The 14,056-nt window shown below is 40.5% G+C and overlaps 1 protein-coding gene across 1 annotated transcript in view; it reads left to right on the top strand.

The window, feature by feature from the left end:
* Positions 1-7,043: 7,043 nt before the first annotated feature.
* Positions 7,044-14,056, top strand: part of STAB2 (stabilin 2) — a 138,640-nt gene continuing 131,627 nt past the window's right edge. Inside the window, exons 1-3 of the mRNA XM_065565181.1 lie at positions 7,044-7,320; positions 10,436-10,569; positions 12,072-12,187. Coding sequence (XP_065421253.1) covers positions 7,237-7,320; positions 10,436-10,569; positions 12,072-12,187 — 334 coding nt within the window. The 5' untranslated portion in view covers positions 7,044-7,236. The remainder of the gene's footprint in view (positions 7,321-10,435; positions 10,570-12,071; positions 12,188-14,056) is intronic.

The following is a 14,056-nucleotide window of genomic DNA, read 5'->3' as shown; positions in this document are numbered from 1 at the left end:
AATTACAGGTTCAATTTTCAGTCATAGTTCCAATTATCTTCACTTCACCATATTTCCAGTGTGAACATGGCTTTTCTCATGAGTTTCAAGAGTTTTGCGGATATATTGCCATTCCCAAAAACCGCCATCAGTGAGACTGTGCTTACCAACACCAAATAATTTGCAACAAAAACAAAACGCTGCATTCACATTACCTGAATATGACATACCATTGTTGTACATTTTCTCCATTTTTCAATTTTCTTACATAATTTTCTTCTGTAAACCTACTGTTGTGACTTGGGAAACTTTTACCTTTAACTTGCAATGGTCCATGTTTCACTATGGTTATTCTTGTTTTGTCATCTATGAATTTGGGCCATGTTGAAGGATCACTGATGTTAAAAAGAGATATTGGAACTAGTAGAATGTCTTCTGAGTTGTGGCTATTCTCTTCCACTTCTTGTGATATAGTGGTATAACTGTCAGACGTTTCTTGCTCCTTATTTTCTTCATTCACCTTTAAGCTTTCTTCTTGATCAGTTTCCTGGACTGATTCTACATTCAAAGAGGTGCCAGGAGACAAAAACCTCTCAAGTGCACATTTATGTCTCTTACTCTGCTTCTCTCTTTTTCTTTTTCCCTTCCTTTTCAACACAACTTATTACTTCTGTGGGAATTCTGCGCCAAAAAATTCTGAATCAAAAAATTTAAAATTCTGCACACAATATTTTAAAATTCTGCATATTTTATTTGTCAAAATAACACAATCACACCAGTTTCAATTATTTTGGTAATTCATTTCAAAATACCTGTCAGCAAGTATGTCTGTAACAATAGAGACAACAAAAAAATATTCAGGATTTTTTTTTTTTTACAAATAGATTCCTTACTAGCATATTAATACAGAACTCTGAGTAATAATTCATTTAAACTACAATACCGAACTGTATTTCCTGCACCCCTCAGAAGTAGTGCAAAGGCTTGGGAGAGTCAGGGGTAATGGAGGGAGAGGGAAGTAATTGCTGGGAAGGAGCCTAGGTGTGAACTTGGAGGGTTGTTGGTTATGGGTGGGAAAAGTATGGGGTTTTTTGGCAGGAGGGCAGGGAGGGATTGTTAGGGAGCTTCCCCCATGCAGACGCTGGCTGACCCCTAGCCTCTCCCATTCAGTCAGACACATCTGTCCCTGTACCCAGGTGTCCCTGCACCCTCATCTGTCCTTGCACCCCCTGTCCACGTGTGTCCCTCCATCCCCACTCAGTCACCCACTCCCCCCATCCCCATGTGGCCCTGCACCCCCTCACCCATTCCCATGTGTCTCTGTGCCCCCACTCAGCCACCCCAACCCCCTTTTGGCCCTGCACCCCTCCCCATGTAGCTCTGCACCCTCTCCCCATCCCCATGTGTTCCTGCACCCCCTCAGCCAGCCCTCTCCCCTCATCCCCATATAGCCCTGGACTCCCTCTCCCTGTCCCCATATATCCCTATGCCCCCACTCAGCCACGTCCCTTCCCCTTGGGGCCCTACACCCCCTTCCCTCTGTGGCTCTGTGCCTCTACGCCTATTCAGCCCTGACCCAGTCTGTAACTTCCCCACTAGCCCTTATGAACCCCATCTGTGACCCCCAAGGAACCCCATGTATATCTAGACACTCATTCCCTTCCTGAAGGTCAGCTTCATTTACAAAAAAGCTATTAGCAATAGAATAAACACAAAGTTCAGCTCAAGTGGGCCTTACTCCCACCCTCAACCTTGGTTCCTCAGGTTCCTATTGAAGGACTGCTCAGCCCACACTCTAGGTCCTCTCTAAAATGGCCACTCCCACCACCATTATATCTGAAAGGGGTGATGAGCCAGTTACCACAGAGGAACTTTTTCTCAGCACGATTAATACCTGCTGACAGGATGGAGTGTTTCAGGCAAACATTGCCAGTTTATTATACAGTGGTCATGAACATTCATTCCAGTTTTTAATGCTTGTTCAGCGGGACCACATCTATGCCCTTTTTCATTCATTTCCACATGGAGTTTTGTTCACACGCTTGTTTGGGGAGTGGCTGTTCTTTGTATGGACATGTATGTTTGCATGCAAAGTGGGGTATTTGTAAACAAATAGTCATTATTTGCTATTCATCACTCTCTGGTTTAAAAAGTTCCTGTTGCAAAAAGTTCAGGGAGCAAAACCAACATGCAAGGCATATAACCAATCAGACACCACAAATAATTCCACTCTATTTATTTTATTTTTAAGCCTATCAAAGCTTTCTGCAGGTAGGTGGGTACAGGTAGCAGAGTTATATGTCTCTCATCTCAACCATTTTTCATTCTCTCTTGGCCTTGTATAAAGTTTCTAGTTGTGTCACTGTGTGAAGAAATGAAGTGCATCACGCTGCTATTTTGGGTAGGATGTGCACTGTGAATAACATTTTCTAAAGGGCCCAAATGGATTAGGATTAGAATCTAAATCCCATTTCCATCTGAGAATGGGAAGTGTAGCTATCTGGAAATTAATGAGAGTTAGGCACTTAACCTGTTTAGGAGACTTTGAAAATCCCACTAGGTGCCTATCAGCATCTTTAGACACCTAAATACTTTTGAGATTTTAGCCCTAAATCCCTCTGAAAATCAATGGGGTTTAGGATTTTCACTTTTGAAAATATGATTTAGGCTCCTAAGTCTTATAGACGCTTTTGAAAATTGTACCCTGTCTCCTGTCCTTATTGTGCCCTCAGCCCTACCCTCCATAGTGCCAGTGTACAAGGGGGTCTGATGAAGGAATTACTGGGGGGAGGTTCTATGGTCTGTGTTATGCAGGAGGTCAGACTAGATGCTAGACTACAGGCCTTAAAATCCATGAGTCTATGAGTGAAAGGTGGCAGGTGGAACTTCCTCCCTATAGAAACAGCATGGCAGTCTCCTTCCATAGCACACAGAACCACACTAGGACTTGAGTCCATCTAGTGCACTTGCACACACATCACATCACCAAGGGAGTTTTATCTGTGGGTTGCGAAGCACGGCCAAGTCCTAAAGCTGGTTAATGAGTAGGCTGCCATCAGCAGCATGTGTACCAGCTGGCAGGAATGCTGAGATTAGCATCAAAGTATGGAGCCCCAGCCTTCCCCAAGCAAACCTATCCCATTTGTCAGATGATGTGCTAAACTGCATCTGTGCTGGGCATCACTGCACTGGCTGGGGCAGGATTTAGCCCCATCAAGATAAAGAAATGAGCTACTAATTACTTCCATTGCAGTCTAACATATTCCATGTGTAACCCCTGTGGAGCACAGTAACTCACTATACCAATAAGAGAAGATGGTCTTGAGTTATCCAGAATTGGAGACAAGTAATTGAAGCAGTAAATGAAAATATTGTATTCTGACATGCGGGAGATAGGGGGGAAGCAAGAAATGTGAAAGAGGCTTTATTCCATCTGAATGGCTACAAGAGGTGTTACACAGCAGATAACTGGCAGTTGACTAATGTTGTTTTTTTCTTGATCTGCAGCACAGGAAAGGGAAGTGCCTGATTTCCACTCCTCTTATCACTGCAGTGACACTGCAGAACTGACAACAGGGAACAAACCATTCTGACCTCCAATTGCTACACTAGCTGGCATTTGGGAACATGTTACTATGCAATGATATAGTCTTGGGCAAACCTGGGCACAACTCAGGTAACACTGCCACTTCCCAGATAGCCACTCTTCCCAGGGTTGCCAACACTGTATTTCAAAAATAAGGGACTGCTCTCTTAGCACCCTTGCCCCACTCCTCCTCCTGATATTATCATTAATAAAATAATAATAATTAATAATTAATAAGTAATAAGCAGTACTCACCTACATTCACCAGGGATATTTCTTGCTGCTTTTTGAAACACTCAGCAACTCCTGACCTTGTTGTCCAGAGATGAAAAAATAAGGGGCGTTCCTTGTAATAAGGGACTGTTGGCAACCCTATTTCCCATACTCAAGTCCTGGGCTGCTGTCCTAGCTGCAGCTAGGCCTTTTGCTCCCAGAACTCCTGCTTATTTGGAGAATTATCCCTCGAAAACATTTTCATGTGCTGGCCAGTCAATAATGCAATATCATGGAACGTGATGGGAAAAGGAAGATTCCCAAGGCTCACACAGCTCTAGCATGTGCATGGGGCAGGAGGATTGAGGATTGGGGATCCTTCCTTTTGAAAAAAATAAAAGGCCAACCTTTTGAGTTTTGGTAGATGAAGCTAGACAGTAGGGACATCCTTTCATCCGCCAATTGCCAAGGAGGTAGAATCTAGGGGCCAATAGGTCTCCTCCTAAACTCTCTGGCTGACAGCTGGAGTTTTTTCTTCAGGATGTGTTGCCTCCTCAACCTGTGGTTCGTTGGCCATGGAGGAACCCATCCCTTTAGCGGGACATCAGAGAGATGCCCTTCTGATCTTCCCCACATAGGGAATGGACAAAATCTGGCCTTTAATTAAGATTCGTGATGTCTCTGGCTCAGACCAGACATGATCAATATTGCACACAAAAATGAAGCTGTGTGGAAGAGCTTGACCTAACAAAGGAAAAATGATAGTCCTCAGGGACACATGGTCATATGTGCCCTCAATATATACATTGTGTACTCTGGCTGCTGGCTTGTCTACATAAACAAGAAACGGTTTACTTTCCTCATCATGTAGCAGAAAGGAACAGGATCTGATGAGTGCACAGGAAAGCTCTTTGCCCTGTCAGTTCCCCACCAACAATTTTTTATTTTTAAAGAACTGAATTCTTTATGTAAACAATATAGAGTCCAAGCTGACAGGTGACAGCTTGGAGATTTATAGGCCAATCTATTTGTTTAATGATTTCAAACAAGATAAAGTCCATACACAAGCCATAATTTAGGCAGCATTTAGTGTTGCGGGTACAGTATGTCTAAAAGGATCAAGAAAACTGTTCAGCCAGAGCCTTTCACATGCAAAGCACCTGGAATCCCCAGTAGAGCAAAGAGGCACATGTGGTTACAACAGAGGTAAGTGATAACCCAAAAGTGATACAGAAGAGAGCACTATTTCCAAGTACTGTATAGTGCACCCTACAACATTAATTGAGCACCTTCAGCACAATCCAAGGGATATTCTTTTTAGATAAATTATTCTGTTCTTCAACCTCGTTTTTACCTGTGATAGTGTCATGTCTGCTCCACAATATTTGCCTTTACATTATAACTGGAGATAGGGGAACCAGTGTGGATAATTTCATGACCTGCCCCAGAATGAACAGGAACAAAAACGTTAAGGTTTAACACAGCTCCATTACTTTTCTGTTTTCCCTTGAAAGCCGGTGTTTCCTGCTTTCCTGTAAGCAGAACTACTGAAATACCATAGTGGGGTCTATTCTCCTACTGCTTCAGCCCCGACAGAACCAAGCAGCACAGGAAACCGCATGAGAGTCTGTTCTTGCCTGATTTATAGACAAATGTGAAGAGGCAAAACAACAGTGGATCTTTTAGCTCCTCAGGAGCCAGGCCCAGAACCATAGCTGCTTGTAATGAGAAACGGAAAGGCCTATGACTTTGATGTCCTTTACATCCAGGTTTGTCTCTGCCATTTTTGAAAAACATGGCATCGAGTTTTTTTGTTTTGTTTTGTTTTTTGATTTGCAAAATAATATTTCAGAGAACCTGAAAGACAAAGACTTGAAAACTTGCAAATTGTCATGCTTTCTGCCTGCCTCAGAAGGAGCCAATTATCTAGTCTTCCTGTACCAAATGAAATATTTCCATGGCTATGGTGGCTGTAGCTGGACAGCCCGAAGTCCTGAGATTTCAGAGACAGTCCTGTGGGCCTGACAAATTCCCTCTCCCTAAAAGTCTTAAATCTCAAACCAAATACATGAGGTAAGGCAGATATGAGCAGGATGGGAAGGCAGCAGGCACAATGTCTGTTGCCTGATTAGTAGCAGGCAGTAACAAAGTAATTAGCACCCAGGACAAAATGGGAGCTGTGTACAGCTCACTTGACCACCCCCTTTATTCACAGCCCCTCAGGTTGGGTTGAATAGAAGTGAGCTGCTTGTCTGGGAGGAAGTTCAGACCTAGATTCAGGGTTTGGTTTAGGGCCAATTCTGTATCAAATTTAAAATGAGTAGCCCCAGTGGGCTTTTTTGTGGAAGAAAAACAGGAGAGACAAGAAGGAAAAAACAAGATAGTTATGACCTGCATTTTTGCAAGTTGAATAAAAGAAGCCAGCTCAACTCTGCTGCTATCTGGTCGCTTACTTCAGTAAAAGTACCAACCTAGCATTAAACGAAAGCTGTGTCTTCCATGATATGGAGGAGTGCCTTGGAGTTTCTGAAAACTTTAGAAGCATAATGGGTTTATAAAGTCAAGCAATCAAAAGCTGAGGCACCCAAAATCATTAGATTCTCTTGAAAACATAGGTCATTGCCTCTGTGATTGAGAATTACTGGGCTCCGTACATTGAAAGAATTAAAAGGAGCTGAAAAACTTTGAAAACAGCGAGAAAGACAATTTCTTCCCTTAGTTCTTCAAAATGTCCTTCAACTAATTCTTTCCTATTATACACAGCTAAATTGACTGAATTAATTTTCTTTGTACCAGTTGTAAAAGATTAGTCATAATGATGTAATGAAGCTTCAAAGAGGGTAAAAACAAAGGAGGGAAAAAAGTCCCTTCTTTTATCCAGCTAACCAAAGCTAGAAGATATTGATTTGGCCACCTCAGATAATGTGTCTAACTTTGCTCAAAGAGCTACAGATGGTGGATACACCCTTCTGTTTCAAGAACAGATAAACCCAGCTCCATAAAGTTTGCATTCTGCCTGACCCCATTCAAGTGATGACAACAAGATCAACAGCTATTCCCAGCCTCAGTTCATGTCCACCTAAAAGAAGAAAAATATCTTCTCTCACCACAATTCAGTGTCCTTGGAATTGTATTGTCAACAGCTACAGAGAGGGATCTGCAGAGCAGAGTCCTATCAGGATATCCTGTCATTCAATTAGGAAGGGTTTATTCAGCTTTGCAGTGAACACTTTCAGCAAAAGCCATGTATTTTGGTATTTTTCCTATCTAAGGGCAGGTTTCACGTGCTTTGTGGTTTAGCTCATTGCTTTCTCCAGGAAAAGGAGGGAAGTCACTTCAGTTTTTTCACTGGAATGTAGTAAAGTGGTAAGGCTACCAAAACTCTGATCATTTTCACCCATAGCATTGTTACTCATGACTGAAGAGTTCCGAAGAAAAAAAATCAACAGTTTTTCATAATGGAAAAACATATGGTTGTTTTATTCCTTGTATCTTCTTTGGTTGCAAATAACCTCTCTTCACCACCAAAGCCCACAGATCAGGTAAGAAAAGTCATATATTTTCTTTTGGATACATTTTTTAGATAATGATGTATTGTGTTTGTGGTATAGTACAGAAGGGTTCTGTAATTTTTTTCACATATACTGCATCTTATGGGAGGGGGGACAACCCATTGCACTGTCCATCCATGCTTATGTGATACTGTCTCCTGGATAAATAGATATCCCCAGATGTTGTAAATTAGCATATCCCCATTGAAATCAATTATACCTGCTAATAATCTGGTACATAAACTATGCCATAAATAGACCTGTGCAAATAAATAAATAAATCTCCACATTGGTGAAACTGCCAATAGATGATGTTGGATTATGGTTCTCCAAAAGCAAAAAATGGAAGCTATTACATTTTCTACTATATCAGAAGATGAAAACAGTTGGTTTTTTTTACCATAGCAAACAGCACTCTTTATTCTCCACCAGTGTGAAAAGCTATTTTGGCCAGGTGAAAAACAGTCCCAGAAAACCTGATCATTTTTAACATGCACAAAAAGTTGCAAACTTAACATGAGATTTGTAGATATTTCTGGAATTAATGTATATGCTGATGTGACACAACCATTGCAAATTTCCTAGATTTATGGAATTTCACAAAAATGTGTTTTGTAACATACATTTAGGGAAGTGAAAAGTGTTATTGTTTTATAGATCTAACCATAGAAATGAGAAATGATCAAAAAATTTTGTGTTCACTTGAACTACCTTGAAGCATATGATTTTGGATTATTGTGTCCTCACTAGTACAACTGGGGGGAAAGGTTTGAATAACCTATTAGAGGAATGAAATAGATGGGGGGGAAGAGAGTGTCAGAAAAAGGGACAACTCCCACTATCCCTCCTTTTTTTACTTTTTCAACTAGAAACGTGTGAAAAAATTGCTTTGAGGTGTGAAAAAGTGACTTTTTCTTTTTACCTTTCTTCCCCCTTTTCAAATGGGAGGAGGGGGTGGGAAGGGAATGGAGAGAAAATGGGAATTTTCTAACTATTGCAAAACAAAAACTTCCAAAATTTTGAAAAAAAAAATATTTTAATTTTCTCATTTCAAAATCTTTGAAAAATTTAAAAAATTCATCAAAATTGAAATTGGAGATGAAAAATGTTCTTTTGACATTTCAATGAAATAAGCCAACCCAATATCTTAGTCCAGTTGTTTTTGCACTAATGCGCCTGTTAAAAGTAGTTTGCTTGCATATTAAAAGTCCAAATCCTGATATCCTTGAGATGTCAAACTCTGAGTGACTTTTCCTGAGCAACTTTGTAGATCAGCACATTAAATTAAAAACACAAATGTTGAAATAAACAGTTCAGCAAGTACATCTAGCTTAAGGTGAACTGGCCAGATCCTTCAGCATTTACTCATGTATTGGTATCAGTGGGACTACACCTGGGAGTACAGATTGATGAATTGAGTATGTTGTTGTATTGTTCAAAGCTGACTTACTTGATTGCATAAGAAGGTTATGTCCTTAGGTAATTGAATGAGTTGTCTAATCAGAGTTACAACTGAGGAGCATGGTTTGAAAGGCTGTGTGTTTTAAAGAAGACCATCAGAGGCTTTGAAAGGTGTGCTATAGTGGCTAGACAAGGGAGCAAGAAGACAGATTCCTGAGTTCTGCTCATGACTGTATAGTTGACCCATTGTGTAGCCTTGAGCAAGTCACTTGTTTCCACATCTCCATATGTAAAATATGAATACTTACCTATCTCTTTTGTACGAGTGTTGCAAGGGTTAAGAGGGTAAATGCTTCTGAAGTGTCTTAATTATATATTTTCCTAATATTTAATATTAATCATGATTATTAATATTTTTTCTATTTTAAAAAATGAAATATTCAGGAGGGAATTATTATTCTTAATAAGCAGCTTTACCCTTAGAAAAATAGATAAACCACTATATTAAATAGTTTGCATTATATAAAGAAATCACAGGGGAAAATCTTAGTGCAAAAATCATGCCCTCAACTAAAATGTTATACATTTTGGGAGTTTTTTGCTTGGAGCTACAAGCATCTTCATCTTTAATTGTCTGGACATACCAACTGGTTTTAAGGTTTTGTTGGGGGCGTTTTAAGAGGTAGGTCAAACTAGAACCTTGAATCTGAACTTTTTCAAATTTTCATTTTCAGAGAGTTCAGATCCAAACTCACTCGCATGGTTTCAGTTCCACATCAGATCCAAACCTAGAAGGTGTCTACCTTTCATTTCAGATGTGGATAAACATTTTGGCCACATCTCTCACGATTTCATGTCGATCTAATCTAAACCCGAAATATCATCCTGATTCATCCTTGAACTCAAATTCTGCCTATCCCAGGTCTCGATATTGCCTTCTTAGTCCTTGGGTTGGGGGAAGGTAAATATTTTATTATGCAGAGACTGCATTTTCACGGGGCATAGTGCAGTCAGGTTAAATAACAACACATGCTTCCTCAGCGAAGATCCAATTTTATATTCTCTTCTCTGAATTGGCTCCGTCACACATCTTTTCCATCCGGTTGACTGAAATTGTACTACATTGCACAGGACATTTTGGGGGTTGTAAGAGCTGGTTAGTGGGTCAACTAATATCACAAAATTTCTGCATACTTAGAAAATAATGGACCTTCTCCCTGGTTTGGAAATCTACCCGAGCTTTATAATTTAACACCCCATACACTCAGGCGCTTTCACTAAGCTGTCCTTGGTTTCCATTTCAAACTTGCCAAACCAAGCATTTATTGATATCATATTCAGTACTCACTATTGACCAAAGATTTATCATGATCCCAGCAGGGATATGAGACACGGTGGGGGGGAATATAAGGAGTCAGACTCGATAGTTTGTAGGACTCCTCTGTAGAGAAGCCTGCCGTTATATCATACTGACAGGCCCCACAACCTGTTTTAGGCTGGTGGGAGCAAGAGAGCAAAACTGAAAAAGTGCACTGTAGCTACAGGAGAAGGATGGGGCTGGGTGGTTATGAAAATGTACCCATAATAAGACTATAAGAATTAAAGCAGGATTTCCCATTGACTCCAGTGGGAGCAGTTAGGCCAACTGTGAGTGTTTTTGAAAATGTCACCCTAATGATTTAAACCTATTTCTGGCTTTTTACAGGTGAAGAATAAGTGTGATCAGAAGATGCTCATTACAACCAAAACCGAATGCCGATCTTGCTCTCTAAACTTTGAAATCCGGTGCCCTGATGGTTATAGTAAAATGACCAATGGATCTGGAATACGAGGTTGCAGGTATATCTTCCGTCACAATTATTCACTATAAATATTGTTCACCCTGAACCAGAAATTTTTAAGCAGCGTTAGAAATGACCTATGCCTTGTTAATCTGTAAAATATGTTCTTCATTGTCCTAACCCCACATTCAAGGTGTAGCACTCATGAAGTTTACAGAAAGGCTGCTTAATCAGGTGGAAGCAAGGACTACAGAATAACCACCGCTTTATAGGCGCTGACTTCTAGTTTTCCCTGGGGTGTGCTCCACCCCTGCTCTGGCCCAAGGCCCCGCCCTCGCTCCTCCTCTTCCCACCCCTGCTCCACCCCCCACCCCTGAGGCCCCTGCCTGCTCGCTGCTCTCTGCACTCCCCCAACCCCCTTCCCGTGCCACCAAACAGCTGTTTGGCAGCAACCACCAATCAGCTGTGGCTGTTGGGTGCTGAGCACCCACTTTTTTTTTCCATGGGTGCTCCAGCCCCAGAGCCCCCACGGAGTTGGTGCCTATGCACTGCTTTGTGTCTTGGGTTTGTGCTTTTCTTCAGTGTGTGTTTGGTCTCTTTCACATCAAAAGTGGTGGAAAGTTTTCGGTTACTTTCATGCCTCATCTACTTCCTCCCATTTGAGCAGCTATCACAGAAGCACTATGAAAGCATTGAACCCATAAGTACAATATTATTATTTGTATTACAGTAGTAATGGGGCCTAGAGGCCCCAACCAAAATTAAGGCCCTCTTGTGCTAGGCACTGTCCAAATACGTAGTGTGAGAAGAGCCCTGAAGAGCTTAAAATCTACAGATAGAGTTAATGTTCCTTTGAGTTCTCACTTAGGTCTGCCAGGAGATCTTTCAACAGGAAGTGTCAATGGATAGAACAAGACAAAAGGTGAAATCCTAGTCCCATCAAAGTCAATGGTAGTTTTGCCATTGACTTGGATCTTGGATTTTACCCAGGATAATTTATGATCATAGTTAGTCCTGGATGAGATCTTGGGGAGGATGTAAGTATTGGTATACATGACCTCTCAGTTTATCTCAGTGAGTAGTATAGTAAAATGGTTCTCAGTTGTATTCTGTAGTATTTATTATGTGTTCCAGCTTGGAGATGACGTTTCCATTGTTAAATGCTGCATTCAGTTTTAGTCTCCCAAATCCTGTGAGTCAAAAACTCAAATGGAATTTTCAAAACTTTTCAGGGATATCCCTCCTAAATAATCTTGCCACAGTCCTTTATCCTACTCTAGACTAAATATATACTAGACAACTGTGGAGTGTCCAAACTACAGACAGTAAGAAGAACAGGCATATTGTACAAGAGAAATGGCTGCAAAGATGCTTTTGGACTTCAATAAACTATGGGGGGAAATCCCATGTTTTACATGAAAAATTAAAAACAACAGAACTGTGAGGCTGTAAATTTTAAGTTCTGTTATCTGGCTTTAAAGAATGAAGAGGTTACAAACTTCATTTGTCCCCACAGGAGGTTTTAAATTCTCTAAAGTATCTGCAACTTCTTGTCTTCAGGTATTACCTTGAAATCAGGACTTACACTTTGTCTCTTCCTGGATGTCGGCATATATGTATGAAGGAATTTCAGCAACCTGAGTGCTGCCAGGGATATTGGGGCCCAGATTGTATGGGTAAACTCACTTTATTGACATAATATCTGTGGATGTGTGGCAATGATTTGTCTTTTCCTCTCAAACTATTTGCATGGTAAATCTGATTTAGTTTCAAAATATGTCAGGAGCAGTCAGCTCAGTAGAGCATCTTGTTTGGTGAGTGTGCTTCAGAGTCTTACATCAAGTATATAAGCTTTAAATAATTTAGGGCCAATATACCCGAGGGATAGTCTACTCACCTAATGCCTGTTACAGTATTGGATTTGCTGCCATCCTATATCAGGATTCTGAGAAGATGTGACATAGGGCCTTCTCATTCAATAGCCTACAGTTTTAGAATACTCCCATTCCTCACTGTTCACCAAAATACATTAGTGACGTCTTTCTGAGGCTATATATGTTCCTTTCCTGTTTAAGTCAGGGTGAATCAGGGCCTGATCCAGCACCCATGCAGTTATACATTGGCTAAATAGACAAAAAGAATATTAACAGATTATCATCCTCTGTATAGGCAAAGGTACGGTTTAAACACTGACCATATTTACTGGAACCACAGTTCTAGAAACCCTACTCACAGCTAGATCTCTTCTTACAACACAGAGTGACAAGCCAACTTTTTAGTTATTGTCTTTTTTTAAAAATAAAGCATAGAATCCAGCCCAATGGTGCAACAATGACAACAACAATACTTGATTAGTTTATACACTGCAATGTATTCTGTGACACCAAGTTATGGACTGCCTGTGTTTTAGAATATGGAAGAGTTCACTCGAAATGGAAGAGTGTCAGAATTCATGCTGAAGGGATTCTGTAGTAAGTAGAGAGGCCCCCTTTTCCTTCTAATAAACATCCTGGCCAGAAAAAAAGGAACTCTGTATAAGAATCAAGGTCTAAGCATTGTTTCTGCTGTCACTTAAAGAAAAGTGCTATTTTCTTTCCTTATCTTAATCTGTTTAAGAACATACTGTGTCTTAGAGTTTAGAGGAAAGCAGTTCCTTCCTAAAACTAGAAGAAAAATCCCTGACTAGAAGCATACTTCATCTTTTGTATTTGATGGTGATGACAAAATAAGCTCTTAAATTGCACTTCTATTTCCTTAAATGATAGACCACATTGGAGCAACTGGTGTTCTTCTGTCCTTCCCTCGCACACTGCAGGATTCCAGTACCGCCAACCTTCCATGCAAGAAAGCCACACTCCTGTTTCATTTTAAATGGACTACAGTATATTGAATCCAAACACGAACCATCACGAAATATCAGGCTATTGATGGCAAGGAGGCTCTGCCCAAATTGTTGGGAGGTGGTGGCGTTCAGCAGATAGGCTGGAATAAATTCCTTTTTGAGAAGAATTTATGCATTCTTAAAAGCCTGACAGGACCAGAACTAATATTTTCAAAAATGAGCAAGCCCCTGTCCATGTCTGATTTTCAAAGTTGCTGAGCACCCAGAAGCTTTCACTGAAGCCATTTACCTAAATATGGACCTAGAACTTTAACTTTCAGCAGTCCATATTTGTAAATCTTGGCCTCGTGTTTTAAGATCACAGCTAGAATGCCTGCTGCATTTGAATGTACATTAAATTACAACTGACACGAGACCCTTTTTATTGAGCATTCCAAACATGCTTCAGTAAACTTCAGTTAAAATCAATATCATTTCAGAGCTTCATAGATTTTTAAGCCCTGAGGGGACCATTATGATTATCTAGTCTGACCTCCTGCATAACACAGAAATATTATCATCCTAATTTCTCAGTTGTGCAACTGAGGCACAAAGAGATCCAGGGCCAGATTTACAAAGGTATTTAGGTGCCTAAAGACACAGATTTGACTTTGACTTGATTTTAGTGGGAGTTGAGTGCCTAACTGGATTAGGCACTTTTGAA

The sequence above is a fragment of the Chrysemys picta genome, chromosome 1, assembly GCF_011386835.1.
Source record: "Chrysemys picta bellii isolate R12L10 chromosome 1, ASM1138683v2, whole genome shotgun sequence".
NCBI lineage: Eukaryota > Metazoa > Chordata > Testudines > Emydidae > Chrysemys > Chrysemys picta.
Note: the sequence above shows the minus strand (reverse complement) of the source record. Positions and strands in the feature narration are given on the sequence as shown.